The following is a 21,738-nucleotide window of genomic DNA, read 5'->3' on the forward strand; positions in this document are numbered from 1 at the left end:
AATGCCACCAGTGAACACAGGAGTGTGTTGAGGAGTTCTTTATGTCCTATAGGATGAACAGGCAATGCTCTAGGCTGAGAAGTGCAGAAAGACTAGAAAATCCTGAGGGACTAAGTCAGTTCAATCTGACAGAAGACAGAATGCTCAAAAGAGTTTTAACTAAACATAATTCAATAAAGAGCCTAGTTGCAGGAATATGGTGGGGTAAAAAGAAGCCAATAAAGAACAGTGAGGCATCCAGGAACTGGCAAATTGTGAAAGAAGTTAAAACTCTTAAGTTTGGGGCCGGCACTCTGGCTCAGCGGGTTAATGCCCTGGCCTGAAGTGCCGGCATCCCATATGGATGCCAGTTCTAGTCCTGGCTGCTCCCCTTTCGATCCAGCTCCCTGCTATGGCCTGGGAAAGCAGTAGAAGATGGCCCAAGTGCTTGGGCCCCTGCACCCATGTGGGAGACCCGGAAGAAGCTCCTGGCTGCTGGCTTCGGATCGGTGCAGTTCCGGGCGTTGTGGCCAATTGGGGAGTGAACCATCGGATGGAAGACCTCTCTCTCTTTCTCTACCTCTGCTCGCTCTGTGTAACTCTTTCAAGCAAATAAATAAATCTTAAAAAACAAACAAACAAACAAACAAAAACTCTTAACTTTAAGGTCTCACAAGAGAAAGGCAGAGAGGGAGGATAGGAGGGAGTAAGGTGTCATTGGTGTTTTCTCGGGAGCTGATGCTGCGAACAGGGGCCTTAGAAGAATCCGGCCACCTCTAGAATTGGTAGAAAAAGAACAAAAGGGATAACTGTGTCCAGCGTCTTTCCTCAAACTCTCAAATATTCTGTTTATCTCTGCTGTTTGTGGAACTCATCTGGAGACCAGAAGACAAGAGAGCCCAAGTGGTGTGATATGTAGACAACTTTCAACAGCACTGAGTTAAAGAAAGAACATTCCATGGTAGATTGATGGTGGTTGTGGGTGTGTGTATGTGTTGGGGGGATGTGCAAAGAAGAGCTACTAGAGAGCGGACAATGTTGAACTATAACTGAGTCTTGCACATCTTAGAAACAATGGTGATAGAGAAAACTCCTACAAGCATTCAACAACTAGCTGTCCTCAAAAGAACACACTGGCCTAGCGTTTTCCAAAACAAGTCCTGTCTGCTTCCTTTGTTACGACTTCCATTAGACTCGTGAACCATGCTGGCAAATCCCTCACCTGTATTCTTCTGGGAAATACCAAGCCTCTTGCCTCTTCTCTGAAATATTCCTCATCAAGGAACATTGTCCCCATTTTAATAGTCCAGATGAAATTATCTCCTTCACCATCCTGTGCATTCTGTGTTTCATGGGGACTATATGTCAAAGACATAGAAGACAATATGTGTGTAGGCTGCCCATAGGGAGGTAAGGCAGAAGTAGAATACAAGAGCAAGGCTGAAGACCAGAAAAGAATAACACAAATTAAGTTGTGAGTTGAGTTTGAATGTTGGGCACTGTGAACTTTATTGAATAGCTAACAGCTACAAAATGATTTAAAGCATAGAAAAGGCAGGTGCCTGTTTAGGAAGATAACTAGAAGCAATACTAAGAATTGATTGAGGGGAACAGTGTCCTGTTTGCAAAGAAATGACACAAGTAGAAAATGTCCAGATGAGAGATTAGTAAAAACAGTGGTAGAGTGGGTGAAAGGAATGGCTAGAAATGATGTTTTAATAAGGAAGCAACAGAATGTAAAGATGAGTGGATGGAGATGGTCAAAAAGACTTAGACATTCTCTGCAGTGTAGAGTTTGATTTACTTGCTGCATAATGGTGAGTCTACTAACTGAGGAAATATCAGAAGTGGCAAAGATTTGGGACAAGATGTGGTAGAGGAAGCCAGCAAGGCCTGCAGTTCAGCAGATATAGATTATACACACATTTATCTACATATATGTATGTATATTTAATGTATATAAATGACTAATTATGTGAGTTAATATATTAATAAATGTATTGGACTTATTAATAAAATGAATTAATATATTAGTATATAATGTGATAAAGTGATGTGTGTGTGTGTGTATAAAAAATGTAACAATGATTGTATAATTATTAGAAGTGGTTATTTTCAATACCTTCCATTTTGCACTCTAAAAAAAATACTTAGAACAAATCTAAATTCTAACAGAATTTAGGTTGGTTTCTTTAGAGGATAAAGGTAAATTAAAGAAGGAAAAGTAGAGAAATGGAGGGAAAATAATATGGAAAGAAACAATGTTTGCAATCCACTTAGGAGAATGGGGGATGAGCACAGAATTATAGGCTACTCAGGAACAATGAGATGAAGATCATCCCCATCTTTTTCCCTCAAGTGTAGGCTTCAAGAGCATTTAGTTCAATGGCTCAATTGTAAGTATATGTAAATAAGAACCAACGAGTTAAGGAACATATTAGAAAACAAGAATACACAGTTTGTGCTTCACAGTTTAGAAAAGAAACCTCAGAAACTAGCCTCATATTTGTAAGGGTAGCTATAAAGTACTTCATAGACAGAATAGTACTGGACAACAAAATAGCTACAGCCTTCAGGACAATCCACGAAAAGGGAACACTTGTAAATACCAGCGCTGAAATAGCCTTCGGACACAAGATTAAAAGGTTCACATTTGCTTCCCTTGACCAAGCACTAAAAGAAACAGATACAACAGTAAACACATGAGTTGGAAAGGAACTAAGAGAAATGATAGAATTGCTTGGACAGGCTCATGGGGTGGAATAATATCAAGCAGGGAATTTTCAATTCAAAGGACTATGTATTTCCTAATGTTGACAGCATCAGCCAACTATGAAACAATTTTTCCCCAGTCTAATGGAAAATGCCATTGACAAAGTCACTTAAAATCAATTGACTGAAATATTTAGGAGAAGCAAAAGAGGATGAAATATTAATTTTGTCAGGAGAAAGGGCTAGGAAGACATTCTTAATTTCTATTTTTGACATCCATTCAGTAACCTGATAAATTTACACCTTAATGCCCAGTTTAGGTAGAGTTAAGATCTTGGTGAATCAAAGCTTCTACAATTGGATTTAAGTATTTTTTCTCCTTGTTTCCATCAAATGTAGAGAGCATATGAAATATATACACTTATAGTAATCTGTTTTAGAATCATACAAATACTTTTTCTTCCTAGGAATGATTCTAACAAAACAGAGAGAAATGAAAATTATTTTTGGAGGAAAGGGCTTTTTTTCCTCACAAAATGGCATGATATTTTCCCCAATTATAAAATAGTATACAGAATGCCAGTAGAATAGTACTATATGTTCATGTGTTTATACATCTGATTTCTTCCAAAAACAAAGCAAAGATTGAAAAAATAAAGAAAGAGAAATCCAGAAAGCTAGAGGCTAAAAGGAAGAGCAAAGGGGAGGGGAAGAGAAGTGAGCGAGGGGAGGGAAAAAAAAGATCTGTAACCAAGGCAGGAGCATAAAGACATAGGCCTACCGCACTCCAAGTGCAGAAAGAGCAGGCAGTGACAGTTGGGAGTTTCAGCTTCTGATGGGACTGGGGGCTGAAGTGTGCCCTTGAGACAGGTGACCCAGCCTCCACCTACCAAGCCGAGACTCTGAAGAATGCCATTATAATTGACAGTAAATAGAGATTTTTATAACAAAACCCTTAAAGCATAAATCAAAAAAGAAAGATTGTTAGATTTGACTTCATTAAAATTAAAATATTCTATGAAACCAAGAATACCTGTTGAGAGAGGCAACCCACACGAGCCTTGACTGCACTTTCTTGCTGTGTAGGTCAAGACTTGGAAGGCTGGACCAAGCTGCCTTTGGTGTGTGAGGTTAATACATAGCAGGGGACCCTGGCCGCCAATCTATGTCCTGGGTCTTGACTATGACCCGGAAGCTGTGCAAACTATTAGACAGTTTGGAAAGAGGGCATGAGAGAAAGAAAAACAACGGTGAAATGCACAAACAAAAACACTCTCCAAAGAAGTGTACAGCAACCCCAAATTCAACACATAATTAAGACAGACAACGAAACCAACACACTACATAATTGGAGAGGAGATACTGAGGAATCTCAGTTATGTGAAAAATTTGAACACATATGTATCAGAGAATTTCAGATGAAAAACAGAAAAGTAATACGAGTATAAATGATTCTGACAGCATCTCATTCTTGACTCATGGATCTTAGGAAAATTCAACTGGAATTTAGAATTCTTTTAGAAAAGAAATTCATCTCTGAGAAAAAGAAGTGTATGCGAAAATACACTTTTCTTGGGTCCCAGTTACGTGAACTCATGCTGCCGGCAGCTGCACCAGCCTCCTGTACCAGGAAGGGAAAGCCAGCTGGTGGTGGCCCACCACTGTGACAAACAGAGGGAAGTGGGCAGGGCCTGAGCCCTTGATCATATTATCTGGCTGCTGCACCATCCCTGGAACCACCTCCTGCAGACTTGCTGTCATCTATGTTAATCAATGTTTTTATTGCTTCCACCACTTTCCCTTGAATATTCTGTTACAAAATTTCCCAAATTGACCAACACAGTAAGACAGTTACAACTGAAATCTGTACAGAGTTGTTCACGAAACTGGGTAAGCTGCTCTTAAAATTTATGTGGAAGAGCAAGATGATTTTAAAGGGGAACAATGTTGAGAACTTGCCCTCTCAGCAAAGTATATCATAAAATTATAGGAATTGAGACAGTGTGACAATGGTGCAGAAATGGACAAAAAGACTAGTAGGACAAATAGTGTGCTCAGAAACAGACACAAATATATATGGAAACTTAACATAAATGCTACAAATGGGGAGGGGAGGAACAGTTCCAAGACTGTTGGCTGTATAAACAGTTTCACACTATACACAAAAATAAATTCTTGATGGATATAAAAGACCATAAATATCAGATGAGTTAAAAGGATATATGAAAATGATATCATTGGATGTAAATAGACAGTTACAACAAAACCATTAAAGCACAAATCAAAAAGAGAGATTGATCAATCTGACACATGAATATTAAAATAGTCCATAGAACCAAGGATATCTGTTGAGAGAGGCAATTTGTATGTGCCCTGAGTGCACTGTCTTGCTGTATATGTAAAAATTGTGGGCCTGGTTTCTCTTTACCCAGTTTATTTCTCAGCACGGCATTTGCAGTGACCAAACTTGAGAGAGGGGATAACATGTCTCCCCAAGCAAACATCACACTTGATACCACTCAACAGAAAAGGGAGATAATCCCCAAGCATGGTGTTCCTTTTCTGTAATGTAATGATGGCACATGTAGATGGTACCGGGGTGGGGTGGGAGGGGACATTGTATGGGGAACTGGCACCATTGTAATAGTTTATAATATAATGTTTACATTTGTTTCCACAAGTATATGCTCCACTGTTTGTTAGTCTTAGTTCTAAATTTAAATCCAATGAGTACTCAACTCAAATCTTATGTATTCTGACTTTTCTACTTCCTTGGCTGGATTTCATCTTTTCCTATTTTTTCAGCAAGGGCTTCTTGGAACTACATTTTCTACACTCTTTGCATATTTGAAAACATCTATCTGTGACTTATCTAATTGACTGCTCATTTGACTGGATTTAAAGTTGTAGGGTCATATTTTCTTTTCCTGCACACTTTATAGACATTGCCCCATAGTCTTCACATATTGGAGAGTGCTAGTAGGAAGTCTAGCATCAGAATGAATTTTACTCTAACAGGTGTCTTGTCTAGATGCCCACAGAATTTTTCTGGTATCTTTAAAGTCCATTAGCACTGAATGTGTTTCAGTGCCAAGCAATCAGTATCAACTGTTTTTCAGAAATGGTGTGTCCTTTGACTCTTTGAATTCAAGTTTGCCTTTATCTCAGGAAAATGTCCTAGTGTTAGAATTTTGAATGCTTTTTCTTCTGCTTTTTTTCCTATTGTTATTTTCCCTTCAGAGATACCAATTATCCTTATTTGGATTTCTTTTATCCTGACTCCTTTTTTTATCATCCTTTTATATCCTTTAAAACTTTATTATTTTCCATTTCACTTTTAGTCTTATTCTTCATGCCCTTAAAAGTATTTTAGAAGTGACTTTTTCTTATTTTGATGTTTTTAATATAATACTCATTTCTGTATGGTTATATCTTTTTCCTTCCACTTTTTTCCAAGCTCTGCTCAATTTTCCTTTTTTATTCTTTTTTACATCATGTCATTTACTCCTTGAGCCCTTATATCTCTTTTATGAACCCTCGTTGTCCTTGAGAGATGATATTATCCATAATTTCATTCCATGGAAAATTGATAGTAATTCTGTTGTGTGCTCTTCATTTAACTTTTGTTTTCATATTCCTGGCTTCATTTTTCTCTTATGCTTTATTTACATAAGTCCCATATTGCTGGCTCTTTGTTATATGATAATCTTTAAATGATTAACAGAAGGAGACTGATTATCTAGACCAGGGATCTGTAAATCCGCAATCCAACTCTTGCCTACTACCTAGTTTGGTAAACATTTTTATTGAAACAGAGCTAGCTCACTCTTTATATGCTATCTCTGTCTATTTTTATGCTATGATGACAAGGTTGAATAACTGTAACAGAGACTGTATGCCTTGCTAATACTAAAATTTTAATTGGGCTTTTATGGAAAAAAAAATTGTCAATTTCTGACCTAAGGAATGTACTTAGTTATACTCGTTGGTAGAACTTATTAAAGACTCTAGACTTAGTGAATTTATATGTTAACCTATAGCTCTTTCTTACAATATACAAGTAATTTTTACAGATACAAGTAATTTTTTCCAATGGAAAAGATGACCTTAAATAGTACTGTTTATGATCACGTTTTATCTCTAACCTGCTTTGTGTCTAATCTTGAAATCTTAGCCTACCATTGCTTATAAATACCTAGCTTCTCTGGTGTTCTTTAGACTGGCTTTAACATCATATTGGTTCCTTCATAAATTAATAAATTAAAAACCAAATTTTTAAAACAATAGTTTAATTTTATTTACATATAATTGCAATTGAAAGGTTAAATCATTCATAAACAGTACTTTTGATGTTCCAATATCCTTTGCCTCCATTATCTTATATAAAAATTCCCACCACAGAGCAGAAGAAGTGATACCATAAATGGAGCACATTAAGAATCGTAAAAACCTTTTAGAGGGACTAGCACTGTGGCATAGTAGGCTAAGCCTCCACCTATGGTGCCAGCAACCCATATGGGTGCTGGTTTGTGTCCCAGGTTGCTCTTCTTCCCATCCAACTCTCTGCTTATGGCCTGGGAAAGCAATGGAAGATGGCCCAAGTGCTTGGGCCCCTGCACCTGAGTGGAGATCAGGAGAAGCTCCTGGCTCCTGGCTTTGGACTTGCCCAACTCCAACTGCTGTGGAGTGAAGCAGCAGATGGAAGACTTACTTTCTCTCTCTCTCTCCTTCTAACTCTGCCTTCCAAATAAATAAAATAAATCTTTAGAAAAAACAAGTAGAACAATATATGATCACCTACTCTTCTTTCCTATTTGGGGAGTAAACCAGGGGATGGAAGACCTTTATCTTTTTTTAAAAAAACTTTTTAGAAAATGTATAATGAAAAGTTTTACACAGATTACTTACTAGAGTGTTATATACTAATACTACTATGGTAGCATTTGGAAAATAAGATTTCCTTGAGATATTAAAGATAGAATTGACTTTTTTTTCTCAAGTAAACATTTTAAATCTGTGAAAGTAGTTTTTATAGTATGAAAGAATTCAACCTCTTTATAAAGTGGTATGTCACAGATACTAATTTAAAAAATAAAATCACAAAGTAGATCTAGCTCTGAGGAAATACTGCTTTTTGTTCCTATTTGATGTACCATGTAAATTCTTTGCTATCAGGGCCAAGGTAGATACTCCCAATTAAGAAAACAAATTCTGAAAAGTGATCCCTGTTAAATATAAGAGTGGGAATAAGAGAGGGAGGAGATGTACAATTTGGGACATGCACAATCTGACTTGCCGCAAATGATGGAGTTAGAAATGTACCAGGGGATTCCAATACAATCCCATCAAGGTGGCATGTACCAATGCCATCTCACTAGTCCAAGTGATCAACTTCAGTTCACAATTGATCACTCTGATAGGTCTAAGAATCAAAGGGATCACACAAACAAGACAAGTGTCTGCTAATACTAACTGATAGAATCAAAAAGGGAGAGAAAGATCCAACATGGGAAATGGGATACACAGCAGACTCATAGAATGGCAGGCGTCCTAAACAACACTCTGGCCTCAGAATCAGCCCTTAAGGCATTCGGAACTGGCGGAAGAGCCCATGAGAGTATTGTAGGCATGGAAAGCCAAGATACCATGGAAAAGAAAAAAAAAAAAAAAGAAGAAGACCTAAATGAAAGATCTCTGTGAGTGAGATCCCAGTGGAAAGAACAGGGCCATCAAAGAAGGAAGTACCTTTCTCTGAAGGGAGGAGAGAACTTCCACTTTGACTATGACCCTATCGGAATAAGATCAAAGTCAGCAAACTCTAAAGGCTTCCATAGCCCTGGCAACTCATGACTAGAGCCTAGGGAGATTACTGACGCCATGAACAGGAGTGTCAAATTGTTAAGTCAGCAACAGGAGTCACTGTGTACTTACATCCCATGTGGGATCTGTCCTTAATGTGTTATCTAATGTGCAGTGATGCTATAACTAGTACTGAAACAGTATTTTTACACTTTGTGTTTCTGCGTGGGTACAAACTGATGAGATCTTTACTAATTATATACTGAATCGATCTTCTGTATATGAAGATAATTGGAAATGAAAAAAAAAAAAAACAAACCCTGGTGTTAAATTGGAAATGGCATAGAAAACTAATTAATTTTTTTTTAAAAAAATATTATGTAGGATCTCTGTCTTTAATGTGCTGTACACTCTTATTTAATGCTATAACTAGTACTCCAACAGTATTTTTTTTTTCACTTTGTGTTGCTATATGGCGGCAAACTGTTGAAATCCTTACCTAATATATACTAAACTGATCTTCTGCATATAAAGAGAATTGAAAATGAATCATGATGTGATTGGAAGGGGAGAGGGAGCGGGAAAGGGGAGGGTTGCGGGTGGGAGGGAAGTTTTGGGAGGGGGAAGCCATTGTAACCCATAAGCTGTACTTTGGAAATTTATATTCATTAAATAAAAGTTTAATTAAAAAAAAAAAGAAAACAAATTCTTCTAGATATATATCAAAACCTGGACTGATTTTCTACAGTATCATTGGGTAAGGACAAGTTTTTTATATGAGCTGCATGTTAAGTGTTGGCAAAACTAAAAGTACTCAATTTAACTATACATTCTAGCTTTCAGAAAATTTATTTCTGTGCTTACTAGGCTCAAATTCTAAAAGGATAGAGTCTATTTCCTTCATCACTGTATATCCAGGACCTGATATGACAGATGGCAAATAGAAGTTTTCTGACTTAACAAAAATTTCACCAAGTGAAAAAAAACATACAACTTTGACTAGATGGCATGAGAAAACCAATATGCAGCAATACTTATAAGAGCTTTTTGGAAAATTCTAATAATATTTATTATAAGTAGATCAAGAATTATATCAAATAATTTCCTCTAAAACTAAAGAAATTCTCATAATGGGGGGAAAGGAGAAGCTGTAACATTTCATCTTACAAAGCTTCTATGTAAAATTTAGAATATGAGCTAAGTGAAAATCACCACAACACTAAGGAACCTTCCAAATTACGGTATTTTATTTATTAACAAAGAATCCTTCTTTCTGACAATACCTCTAAAACTAGATTAAAATATTTCAAAATTTTTTCAATTTTTATTTTTTATTTATTTACTTTTTACCTAGAAATTTTTTATTTAAGCCCTAATAGATCAGTGCTAAACAGTTTATTCTTCTAGTCCTCAAGTCCATGTTAGTGAGTTTTAAAGATGTAAGAAATCTATTGGACTCAAGTTTAAAAAAAAAAAAAATCGGGCCAGCGCTGCAGCTCACTTGGCTAATCCTCCACCTGCGGCGCCAGCACACTGCGTTCTAGTCCCGGTTGGGGCTCTGGTTTCTGTCCCGGTTGCCCCTCTTCCAGTCCAGCTCTCTGCTGTGGCCTGGGAGTGCAGTGGAGGATGGTCCAAGTGTTTGGGCCCTGCACCAGTATGGGAGACCAGGAGGAAGCACCTGGCTCCTGGCTTTGGATCAGCGCAGCGCGCCAGCTGTAGCGGCCATTTTGCGGGGTGAACCAACAGAAGGAAGACCTTTCTGTCTCTCTCTCTCTCTCTCTCTCTCTCACTGTCTAACTCTACCTGTCAAAAAAAAAAAAAAAATCATCCAACAGCAGACTCATCAAATGAAAAACCCTAAACAGCACTGGCCTCAGAATCAGTCCTTAAGGCTTTCGGATCTGGCTAAAAAGCCCATGAGAGCATTTCAGGCATGGAAAGCCAAGACACGGTGGCAAAAAAAGACCTACATGAAAGATTTCAGTGAGTGAGATCCCAGTGGAAAGAAGGGGCCATCAAAGAAGGCAGTACCTTTCTCTGAAAGGAGGAGAGAACTTCCATTCTGCTTATGGCCCTATCTAAATAAATGATGGATTTTGTGGACTCAAAAGGCTTCCATAGCCTTGTCAGCTCATGACAAGAGCCTCGGGTGATCACTTACATCATAAATAAGATGGTCAATTGCTAAATCAACAACAGGAGTCACTATGCACTTGCTCCCCATGTAGGCCTTCTGTCCTTAATGAGTTATACTATGAGAATTAACAGTAAAATTTGTCTTAAACAGTACCTTATACTTTGTGTGTCTGTGTGCAAACTATTGAAATCCTTACTTACTTAGTATAGAGTTGATCTGCTGTATATAAAGATAATTAAAAATGAAAAAAATCATCCAAATTCAAAATAGCTATTGGGTAATTAATACATTTGTAACATAATGCTTCTTTTGTCACAAAATATGTATTTAGTTCAGCATTGTTAACAGTAACTGGAATGAAAGTTGAATCAAAATATTCTTACACTTACTTATTTCAATTAGGATGTCAGGATCTGTCAAAATTCTCCATCATGATCATCAAAATTGTTTTTTAAAATCTTGATTTTAGCTATCACAAAAATATGCACTAATCAAATGATACATATTTGGTCTGATCAATTTCACAAGATTAGGAGGAAAGAGAAGGAGAAACATTTTTAAAGTTAAATTTCAGATCTTGAACATTTAATTCTTTATTTAAGCCTACCTCTAAATAGAAATGGACTATGAGTCCATTTCTTCAGCAAAACTATTTTTCCAGTAGTCAAAATTTTTCACCTGAGGAAATCCTTCACTGTGCTATAAGCACAGTTCAAAGTTCATCTTCTTAATTCATCATCATTGAAACAATTGCCACATCATTAAATTCAAGAAAAGTTCTTCCATCTATAACCATACAGACACTCCCACAATAAGAAACACAAACCTTTGAGGAGAAACAAGTTCCACTCCCGATTCCAATTTCCTGAAAATGTACACCCTGGGATGTAGCAGGTAATAGCTCAAGTATTTGCCATGTACATGGGAGATCCAGATGGAGTTCCTGACTCCTAGCTTTGTTCTGGCCCAGTTCTGAATGTTGTGGGCACTTTGGGAGTGAACCACAGATGGGAGCTCTCTCTCCATCTCCTCTGTCTTTCAAATAAATAAAATATATAATTTAAAAAAGAATATTTAGCAGCCTCGAGTTGCAAACTTTTTAATATTGGATGACTAGATTTTGATCCTGTCCCAGTACACAAATTGAGCCCTGTGCTCATTTTCTTTTCCCATGGGTCATCTAAATGACATTTCATAGTAGGAAGCCCTATATCATAGACTCACCCCAACAAAGGCTTCATTTAGTGCTTTAGTGCTCTCACTGGTAAGAGTTGAGGTCCTGAAATCTCAGGCCTTCCATCATGAATTCTTTCAGTGTTGAAATCTCACTACTATGTTGATTCAAACTTAATTGCTGTTTATGAAGGTCCACAGGACTTTGCCAGTCCCTTTCAGGTATAACTGAATCACTGCGTCCATCAGTAGCTGAACACACCATGATGGAAATTCTTTTCTACTTTTGGGAAATAACGTATATACCCAACAGGCAGACATAAATGGCCCACAGGCCATCTGGATCAGAGTTTACCCTTATAACTGGTTTTAGTTTGTCCAAGTCTTGACTTGCTGCCAGAAGCACTGTGCTATCAACTCCTGCAGCCATGACAGTATCTGCCTATCAAAGAGTCTCTGTATCACGTCCTTTCCCATTTGCTACCTGAACCTCAATCCCTCATTCTGTAAACTGTCTACAACATGTCTACATTTTTCCATGTGAATACAATGTCATTCATGCAGTCCACTGTAACTAGAGTCCTTAAATGCATATAGCTTCTTCAAGTCCTCCTCCAAGGGCTCCACATAGCAGTATGACTGCTGCTCCAATTCATTCTGGGTGGTTTGGGCCACTACTACCTCCTTGGAGGGGCCACAGCCTGCCAGCTGGCAAGACCATCCCTGAGCAGCTGCACAACAGGGCCACCCAACCTAAAACACAAGCTTTTACCAACATTTACTGTATATTTGTATGGCAGCCATAATTTTCCCCTTATAAAATCATATTTTAATAGTTAAGACAGAGGATTTTTATAAATCACAGCCAATGTTTCCAAAGCATTCTTCCCAATCCATCTAATTTCAAATGTTTCCTTTGTCTTACATAAGAACTGAATACAAAATGACTGACTCGAGATGGCAATTTGTGTATTGATTATACATTTCACAGGCTACAGATATAGCCATACAAAAAAGTAACATTATTTTTCCATAACATAACTAAGTCACTTCTGGAGCTCCAATTCTGCTCCAATTCTGACAGAAGACAAGAAAGACTAGTTAAAGTCAGGCACTGCAGGTTTTTGGTCATTTCAGATTCACACTCATTCAATACTGAAATTGTCACTAGAGGACATGCAACGTTCTGGGTACTTCGGAGAAAACCAGATGCTTGACCATCATCTTCTCTTCCAGAGTTGGCCCTGCTAAAAGGAAAGCTGGCCCTGTGGGGGTCTCAGCAAAGCTACCCCTACCGTGGGACACACTTACACATCCATAGCCCTTCCAGGTCTGGGACACATCCCTGTGCCTCCCTCATACTGATGTCAGGCTTCTTCAGGTCCCAGTGCACCCTCTGACAACTCATGTCAAGAAATGGGGGAACAGTATTTGCTTCTTATGCTTCTCAGGGTTTTAGAGGGGGAAAAAAAGGCTCTCACTGACCCATGGCTCCCCTGGCATTGACACCTCTCATACTTTTCCCCCTCATGGTGTCTGGAGGAATTGGCAAAGACTCTCCCCCTACCACTGCCACTACCACTACTGCAGGGGGTACTTGAGTTCAAGGGCAAGATGAGGAGGACTGGGCACACCACTTTTCTTCTCTCTGACTCTTCTTTTGGTCTGAACAGCCCAAGGTTGGGATATTGTAGGACTTCACCTATTCTCTTCCTATCTATTGCTCTGTTCACAACTTTAGGCTCCAATACTTTCCACTCTTCAGGAAAGCTTGGCTCTTAAAAATGAAGAGTTTTGGTTTTTGAAAATAATAACATTCCCATACATTTTATAAGCCTATTTAGAAATGTGAAAACCCAGAATGCAGCTGTTTGTTTCTGTCTCCTGTGTAATTCCTCCCTTCAAACCACATACCATGCTGTCTGGAGAGTTAGGAAGGGGAGAGGAGTAGAGAGCATAACTTCCCTTGACACCTTGATAGGAATCCTTCCCCTAACACTCCCCAGCTTTCTTTTGGTTACATAGACAACTGCTGGCTATAAAACACCTGAACCTGGAAACAGTACACTACATAGGAAAAATCTGTTTGCAGTTATCATAAACACCAAGGGTACCCAACGTGATGGACAAGGTCAATGAAGTATCCTGCTTCTGGTATCTCATTTTTTTTTTTTGACAGGCAGAGTGGACAGTGAGAGAGAGACAGAGAGAAAGGTCTTCCTTTTGCCGTTGGTTCACCCTCCAATGGCCGCCGCGGTAGCGCGCTGCGGCCGGCGCACCGCGCTGATCCGATGGCAGGAGCCAGGTGCTTATCCTGGTCTCCCATGGGGTGCAGAGCCCAAACACTTGGGCCATCCTCCACTGCACTCCCTGGCCACAGCAGAGAGCTGGCCTGGAAGAGGGGCAACCGGGACAGGATCGGTGCCCCGACCGGGACTAGAACCCGGTGTGCTGGCGCCGCAAGGCGGAGGATTAGCCTAGTGAGCCACGGCGCCGGCCCTGGTATCTCATTTGTGAATGAAGGTGAAATAAAGATCTTTCATAGCAAACAGAAATTGAAAGAATTTGTCGCCACTCCTCCAGCCCTGCAAAAGATGCTTAAAGATGTGTTACACATAGAAACACAGAAACATGGTCACCAATATGAAAGAAGGTAAAGGAAGGAAACCTCACAGCAAAAGATCACAGGAAGTTCAAAGCATATATTAAAAAATATCTTTGGGAAATGGCAGGGCAAAGTTACTACTTATCAATAGTCACATTGAACGTTAATGGCCTGAACTGTCCAGTTAAAAGATACCGATTGGCTGATTGGGTTAAGGAACAAAACCCATCTATTTGCTGCTTACAAGAAACACATCTTTCCAACAAAGATGCATACAGACTGAAAGTGAAAGGCTGGAGAAAGATATACCATGCCAACAGAAATGAAAAAAGAGCGGACGTAGCCATCTTAATATCGGACAACATTAACTTTAACACAAAAACTGTTAGGAGAGACAAAGAGGGGCACTATATAATGATTAAGGGATCCATTCAACAGGAAGATATAACAATTATCAATGTATATGCACCTAATTACAGAGCACCGGTTTATTTAAAAGATTTGTTAAGGGACTTAAAGGGAGACTTAGACTCCAATACATTAATACTGGGGGACTTCAATACTCCACTCTCAGAAATAGACAGATCAACAGGACAGAAGATCAACAATGAGACAGTAGATTTAAATGACACTATAGCGCAAATGGATCTAACAGATATCTACAGAATTTTCATCCTACACATAAGCAATTGGGTTCTTGCCACTCACAAGGGACACCTGGACTGAGTTATTAGCTCCTGTCCTTAGTCCTGGCCTAGCCCCAGCCATCCATTGCAGGCCTTTGAGGAGTGACCCAACAGGTAGAAGATCTCTCTCTTTCTCTCCCTCTCTCTCCTCTTTATCAATCCCCCTTCCTCATCCCTCAAATCCAAAAATTTAAATTTTTCAAAACCAAATCACATTTACAGGTGTTGCTTGGGTCCTTCTCTGATAACCACTCACACCACTCATTCAATCCATTTGACCAAGCTTTTAATGTTATTTCATCCACACAGCATTCTGAGATGAGGAAGGAGGAAGTGCCCGCCAAAGAACAAGATCTCTGCACAATTTTCTGTTCAAACCACCAAGCAAGCACCAGATTTTGGAGTCTAGTTTCTTCTTCAGCCTGGCAACTTGTCTGTTTTGTGGTGTGACTGTGCCTGGTCTCCTTCTGATAATTTCTGTGTGACAATTTGGAGTGGTTCACAGAACAGAGGCACTTACAGGTCTGAAAGGGTGAGAAGCTCTGTGAAAAGTATGTTAAAGGAAAGCAGAGCCTCTTGGGTTTCTTGTATGGAGATGCCACACAAGTATACGTCCCTCACCCCCAAATTCCCCTGCCACTGACCCAGGCAATCGCATTCACCAGAAAATCATCGCAGGTTCTGAAATAATCGCAGGCACACTGATGTCCTGTTTGTTTTCACATGGTTCACTTTTACCTCCAGACCTTGCCCCTCCAGTTTAGAGGAGTTCATCCTCACGTTGAGACGACAGAAGTGGGAGGAGAGAAGAAATGACGAGGACTGGTACAGAATTTCCTGCTCTATTGCCATCATTATTCTTAAAATATTCAGCACTGAGAACAAAAACGGCCCTTTCAGTTTCAGCATACACCTTTCAGCCTGAACCCTCACTGCTCGTGCCATCTACTCTTTCTGGATGGTGCTTTTTTGATTACTTTCTCTACTTTATACCATGGAGATATTACTGTCCCTGCTATTCCCTCCAGCTCTGCCCCCACCTACAGGATCAGTTTTAATCATCTGTACTTTTACACTTGATTTGCCAAAGAGCTAGACCACATTATAAAAACTAGTTCACACTAGAAGATGAGCAGGAATGACCAACTTTCGCTGATTTAAATAACTCTCCCGTCTGTTTACAACTGAGCTGGCAACCAAATAGATTGTCCTTGTCCACATTCTAGCCTGGCTTGATTTGCTCCCCAGGGACCTGGTAGTAGCGTTGAAGCCTTTGCATACTGAGGGTTTCTCTGTGCCCATGAATGCTGCTAGGCACCAGCGAGCACCCCCACCCTTCCCTTTCCTTCCAAAGCCTTCAGAGATGGCAGTGGGGGTGGCTCTGAGGAGTCCCTCAATTATCTGAGAGCTGCTCCCTGGTGTGTCAGATTAGGAGGACCACTACCTGCTAAATAGGTGAGGCCCAAAGGCACTCAGGTGCTTCACAGGGTATCTGGAAGCATTCCCCAAGTACGGGCAGTTGGGGTGTGTGTGTGTGTGTGTGCACGTGCAGGCATGCAATGCAGCATGTGCATGGTTCAGTGAGTCTTACACAACCGAATACTCACAAGTCTATTCTCTGTGTAAATCACACCCACTGAAATAGGAATAACCTCAAGCTCTGTTAAAATCTGGGGAAACACTCCAACAGGTTTTAATCACAGATTTTTTTTAAAAAAATATTGTCATTTTTACAACACTTATTAAATCTCTAAAATTTACCCTAAGGTTCTAATCTTTGAAGGAAATAAACCTAAAGAAAAAGAAAATCACCTTCTCTGAGTAGAGTCTGGTAAAATATCATCCTCTGAGGTAGCAGGACAGCTCTTCATTGCTAGACGACAACTGGTGTTTTGAAGAGAGTTTTCAGCCACGGTATTATTGCTGCTGAGGGTCTAGACTTTTAACTTGCAAGAACTTAGATGGATGATGGTGATTATTTTCGATGTTGCTGTGTATGTACCCAGCTGATATCCCCCACAGAGCCAAAGGGCGGAACAAAACCTGCAAGTCAGCCATAGATCAGCACGGGGCAGCGGCCTGCAACCCTGTGGCTGATGTTTCCCTGGGGAGTCCCAGGAGCCCCTGTGGTGAAGCGGAAAGGGGCCTCTCACCACAGTAGGCTGGTCTGTGTGACAGCCATCGGTCCAAAGGCACAGTGGATGAACCTGGAAGTGGTTCCAGCAAGGCAAGCCTGCTGCAAAGAACAGCCTGGTTAAGGCTGGTCACCCCACTCAGCTCAAGTACAATTTGTCTAGGTTCCAAGAGCTAACGTTTCTCCAGCCGTTTGTTTGCCTTCTCTTCTAAAGAGGACTGTGGAGTGTTGTCTGCAGTGCAATCCACTCCCAGAAACACCAGGGGCCTTCCCTCTTTGGGGAAATAAATTGGGAGCCTGATGCTGGAGTTTGTCTTCTCACCGAGCAGCGTGAAGAGTAGGCAAATCACTCTTAGTCCATTTTGTTCCTTCCTCTATAAGTACCCAGGGCTGGGATACAGTTCCAAGGTCCTCATCAGCTTAAGAGTCTGTTTCTCCAGTGAGAGCAAAACAAGATGAAAATGCAGGCACAGGAAAAAAACGAAAAGACCAAAACAAAAGCTCTCCCTCTGATAAAAAGTCGCCTCATGGATAGAAGAATCAGGAAGAGAGTGGTTCTGGTTGTCGTTTCACAAGTTCAATTACAAATATACTCAACTTGCTTCTGCGCACACAGTCTCCAACTCAAAACGCAAAGTAAAGGAGGACTTACCGGTGAGTCAATGTCCTCCAGGAGTAAAACAGAACAGCGCTCACATTTCAACAGAGTCTGGGCCCGATGCATTATTTTCTTGACAATCTTCTCCAGGTCAGTCTGTTCTTCAAAGAGGTCATTGACCACCTCCAGCAAAGCCTGGGGAGGATGGAATGGATGCATTTAGGTGGACACAGGGCTAGGGAAAAAGTTGATGTTTTGTTTTTCGCATAAAACTCCATTCAAATCTTTGCCCTCATCAGATAAATATCTTTTGTATGGCTAAATTTTTAAAACCTGTATGATTGTTTTAACATAGTTTCAGCATTTCTTTTTATAGCACACTCTTTAAGTGTGAAATACAACCTGAGAATAGAACCAGCCAATAGAAGAGGGAACACAGAGTTCTAAGCAATAAGCTTTCTCTCTCCCATGGTAGATTTTCAGCAATGTGACCAGGTATAAATTTAATATTTTATAGAAAATAAGTACTTAATTTTTTTACAAGGTCCATTTACTTCAGGAAATTCCAAAGCTCTTCCTCACTTTCAAGAAGAAATATCTGCTTCCTCAAATCTGGTACTTATTTTCACTAATACATATCTCTCACAGAATTCTGAAAGCATTATAATGTAAATGTAATTAAGGTTCAGAGCCTTCAAAAAAATATGAAACGCCACTAATCCCTGCACACACAAAGAGGAAATATTGCCTTATTCCAAATTATCCAAAAGAACATTTAGATACTACTATATATCTCAGGAAAGAAAACACCATAAAAACATTCTGTTAAAATTGCAGGATGAGAGGCCAGCATTGTGGTGCAGGCCAAGCTGCTGCCTGAGATGCCAGCATCCCATATCAGAGTGCCGAGTCCTGGCTGCTCTGCTTCCAACCCAGTTTCCTGATACTGCAGCTAGGAAGACAACAGAAGATGGCCCATGTACCTGGGCCTCTGCCATCCATGTAAGAGACCAGGATGGAGTTCTTTGCTCCTGGCTTCAGCCTTGCCCGGACCTGGGTGTTGTAGCCATTTGGATGGGAACTACTATATGGACAATCTCTCTCTCTCTTGTTCTGCCTTTCAAATATTTTTTTAAACCCATAGGATGAAAAGCACACAAAATGAAGAAAAAAACCTTAAATTCCAGCTTGAAAACTGATCTAAAAATTAAGTTATAATGACCGGTCATCTCCAGCTAAGTTAGCTTGCAATTTTTTCGTTGAAATAATATTGTTTGGAATTTTTACCGGCATGGGTATTTCCAGAGATTTAAGAAGAGTGGGCTATGTGCAGGTGGTAGATATTATGCCTCTATCAGAGAGCAATCAGAAAATTTCACAGCCAATGAATGGGCCAGAGGGTGCTTTATTCAATAGAATTTAATAAGATGTGCAATTTCAAGTCTGACCTCTCACAAAAGGATTTCATGGATTTTCAAAATCACATCTATTCATTTTGGTGTTGCTCATCTTCCCAGGGGGCATGACTAATTTTCAACTTCACTAATGAATTTGATTTGTTCCTAAACCATTTGAAACATGTGGAGATTTCTTCTCTAACTCTATTTGGGTAGAAAAGCATCTGAATGAGTTAGGGGATCCATGCAATGAAGCTGGTTTACTCAGCAATAAAGGGGACCAAAGATCCTGGGTAGTGACATCTCTAAAGAAATATTAGCACAGTTATAAGGACTCTATATTCCCAAAGCAATGGGAAACACCAGTAAGTTAAAAAAATTTTTTTAAGTGAATTCTTTTTTGTTTTAAGTGAATTCTGACTGTGGCACTTGGACATAAAATTGCTGGAAGAGGCCAGTGTAGAATAACTTCAGGTTCAAATGTAACATAAAAAATGAGGCAACGGTCTGAATAAATCTAAGAGCAAAATTTCCGGTTATTAATAAAGAAAACATTTCTTTCATCACCCGGACTGTTTCTTCAGATGGAAAATATTAACTGAACAATTATTTAACTTTTCAATCTGTGGTGACAGCATGGAGAGAGCATCTGGGACCTATATCTAAGAACATTGATCTCAGAGGAAAAACTAATTATGCCTTGGGTCTTGCACTGGCAAATCACATTATAGTAATTTTATTGTTTCTAATTCAAAATTGCTGCTTTGTTAACAAGTGATGAAAGCTGTACGAATAACAAAGCAGACTGGCTCCAGACTAGGAGAAAAAGGAGAAGCATGATTCACAGTGCGACAGACACAGGAAGCATTTCACACAGCTGAATACTCCCTGCACCTTGCTGTCACATGCCTTTCCGGAAACAAGTGTCTCCCTTTCCTCCTCCTCCTTCCAGAAGGCTTCTTTCACTGTTGGGCTCATCCTGAGACCTCCCCTCCTCTCTTACCTCACCTGCATCCCCAGATGAATGCTGCCAGTCCCCTCTCTAAATGCTATGAGTTGATGGCTCACAGATTTCAATCCCCAGTCCTGACATCACCCCAAACCACTGGACTCCTGCACCCAGCTCTTTCCCTGTCAGCAGCACAAGCCCAAAGTCTTTTTCAGGCAGCAAGTTCTGTAGATTTCACTGTTAATTTTGTGGGGACGCTTTTACTTTCTACGGCCCCAGTCTGGGTCACATTAGTGTTTCACTTCAAAACAGTACTCTTTTAACCTGTGCTGTCAGTCTTCTCTCAGGGGCTCCAGCCAGTTTATTGTCTCCAGGGAAGCCAGAGTGATCACTTTTTTTTTTTTTAACAGATTTTTTATTTTTTTATTTTTTGACAGGCAGAGTGGACAGTAGAGAGAGACAGAGAGAAAGGTCTTCCTTTTTTGCCGTTGGTTCACCCTCCAATGGCCGCCGCGGTAGGCGCGCTGCGGCCGGCGCACCGCACTGATCCGATGGCAAGAGCCAGGTGCTTCTCCTGGTCTCCCATGGGGTGCAGGGCCCAAGGATTTGGGCCATCCTCCACTGCACTCCCTGGCCACAGCAGAGAGCTGGCCTGGAAGAGGGGCAACCGGGACAGGATCGGTGCCCCGACCGGGACTAGAACCTGGTGTGCCGGCGCCGCAAGGCGGAGGATTAGCCTAGTGAGCCGCGGCGCCTACCCAGAGTGATCACTTTTAACAGCAAATTAGACTTAGCTCAGAGTCCTCTACTGGCTTCCACTGCACACAGAATAAAAGCTGAAGTTTTTGCCCAGAGGCCTTTCTACCCTCTGACCAGGGAGCTCATCTCCCCATCCTCATTTTCGTTTCTTCCTTTCTCTCTGCTCTCTACTGGCCAACCTTTCTCCTGCCCCAGGGCCTTTGCACTTGACATTTCCATTGCCTGGAATGTTCTCCCCAGAACTTTGTGTGGCTTGGCTCCTTCATTTGGCTCAAGTGCTCAGAGACCATCTCCTAAGAGAGACCTTCTTGATCACTCCCTAAATTAAATCACTCTCACAATTCATCTTTCTGTGGCTAAACTCTATCCCTTCATTTTATTTAAGTTTACATTTCAGCATTTAACCTTGCCTGATACTGCATTACTTTAAATTTTTTTCCTGGGGGCTGGTGTTGTGACATAAGTGGGTTAAGCCACTGCCTGCAAAGCCAATATCAGATTAGGGTGCTGGTTCAAGTCCTGGCTGCTCCACTTCTGATCCAGTTCCCTGCTAATGTGGCTGGGAAAGCAGCAGAAGATGGCTCCAGTGGTTGGGCCACAACACTCTAGTGGGAGACCCAGAAGAACCTCCTGGCTTCAGTCTGGCCTAGTCTTGGCTATTTGCAGCCATTTGGGAAGTAAACCAGCAGATGGATGACCTTTCTCTCTTTCTATGTAACTTAAGAGATGGGCCAAGGACCTCAATAGACATTTTTCAAAAGAGGAAATCCAAATGGCCAACAGACACATGAAAAAATGTTCAAGATCACT

The 21,738-nt window shown here is 40.3% G+C and overlaps 1 protein-coding gene and 1 pseudogene across 1 annotated transcript in view; both read right to left on the minus strand.

Moving 5' to 3' along the window:
• The window catches only part of PDE11A (phosphodiesterase 11A), a 448,382-nt gene that overhangs the window by 268,591 nt on the left and 158,053 nt on the right, over nucleotides 1-21,738 (minus strand). Inside the window, exon 4 of the mRNA XM_062196428.1 lies at nucleotides 17,878-18,018. Coding sequence (XP_062052412.1) covers nucleotides 17,878-18,018 — 141 coding nt within the window. The remainder of the gene's footprint in view (nucleotides 1-17,877; nucleotides 18,019-21,738) is intronic.
• Nucleotides 1,118-16,036, minus strand: LOC133752661 (NAD kinase 2, mitochondrial-like; annotated as a pseudogene).

The sequence above is a fragment of the Lepus europaeus genome, chromosome 1 (assembly GCF_033115175.1).
Source record: "Lepus europaeus isolate LE1 chromosome 1, mLepTim1.pri, whole genome shotgun sequence".
Classification (NCBI taxonomy): Eukaryota; Metazoa; Chordata; class Mammalia; order Lagomorpha; family Leporidae; genus Lepus; species Lepus europaeus.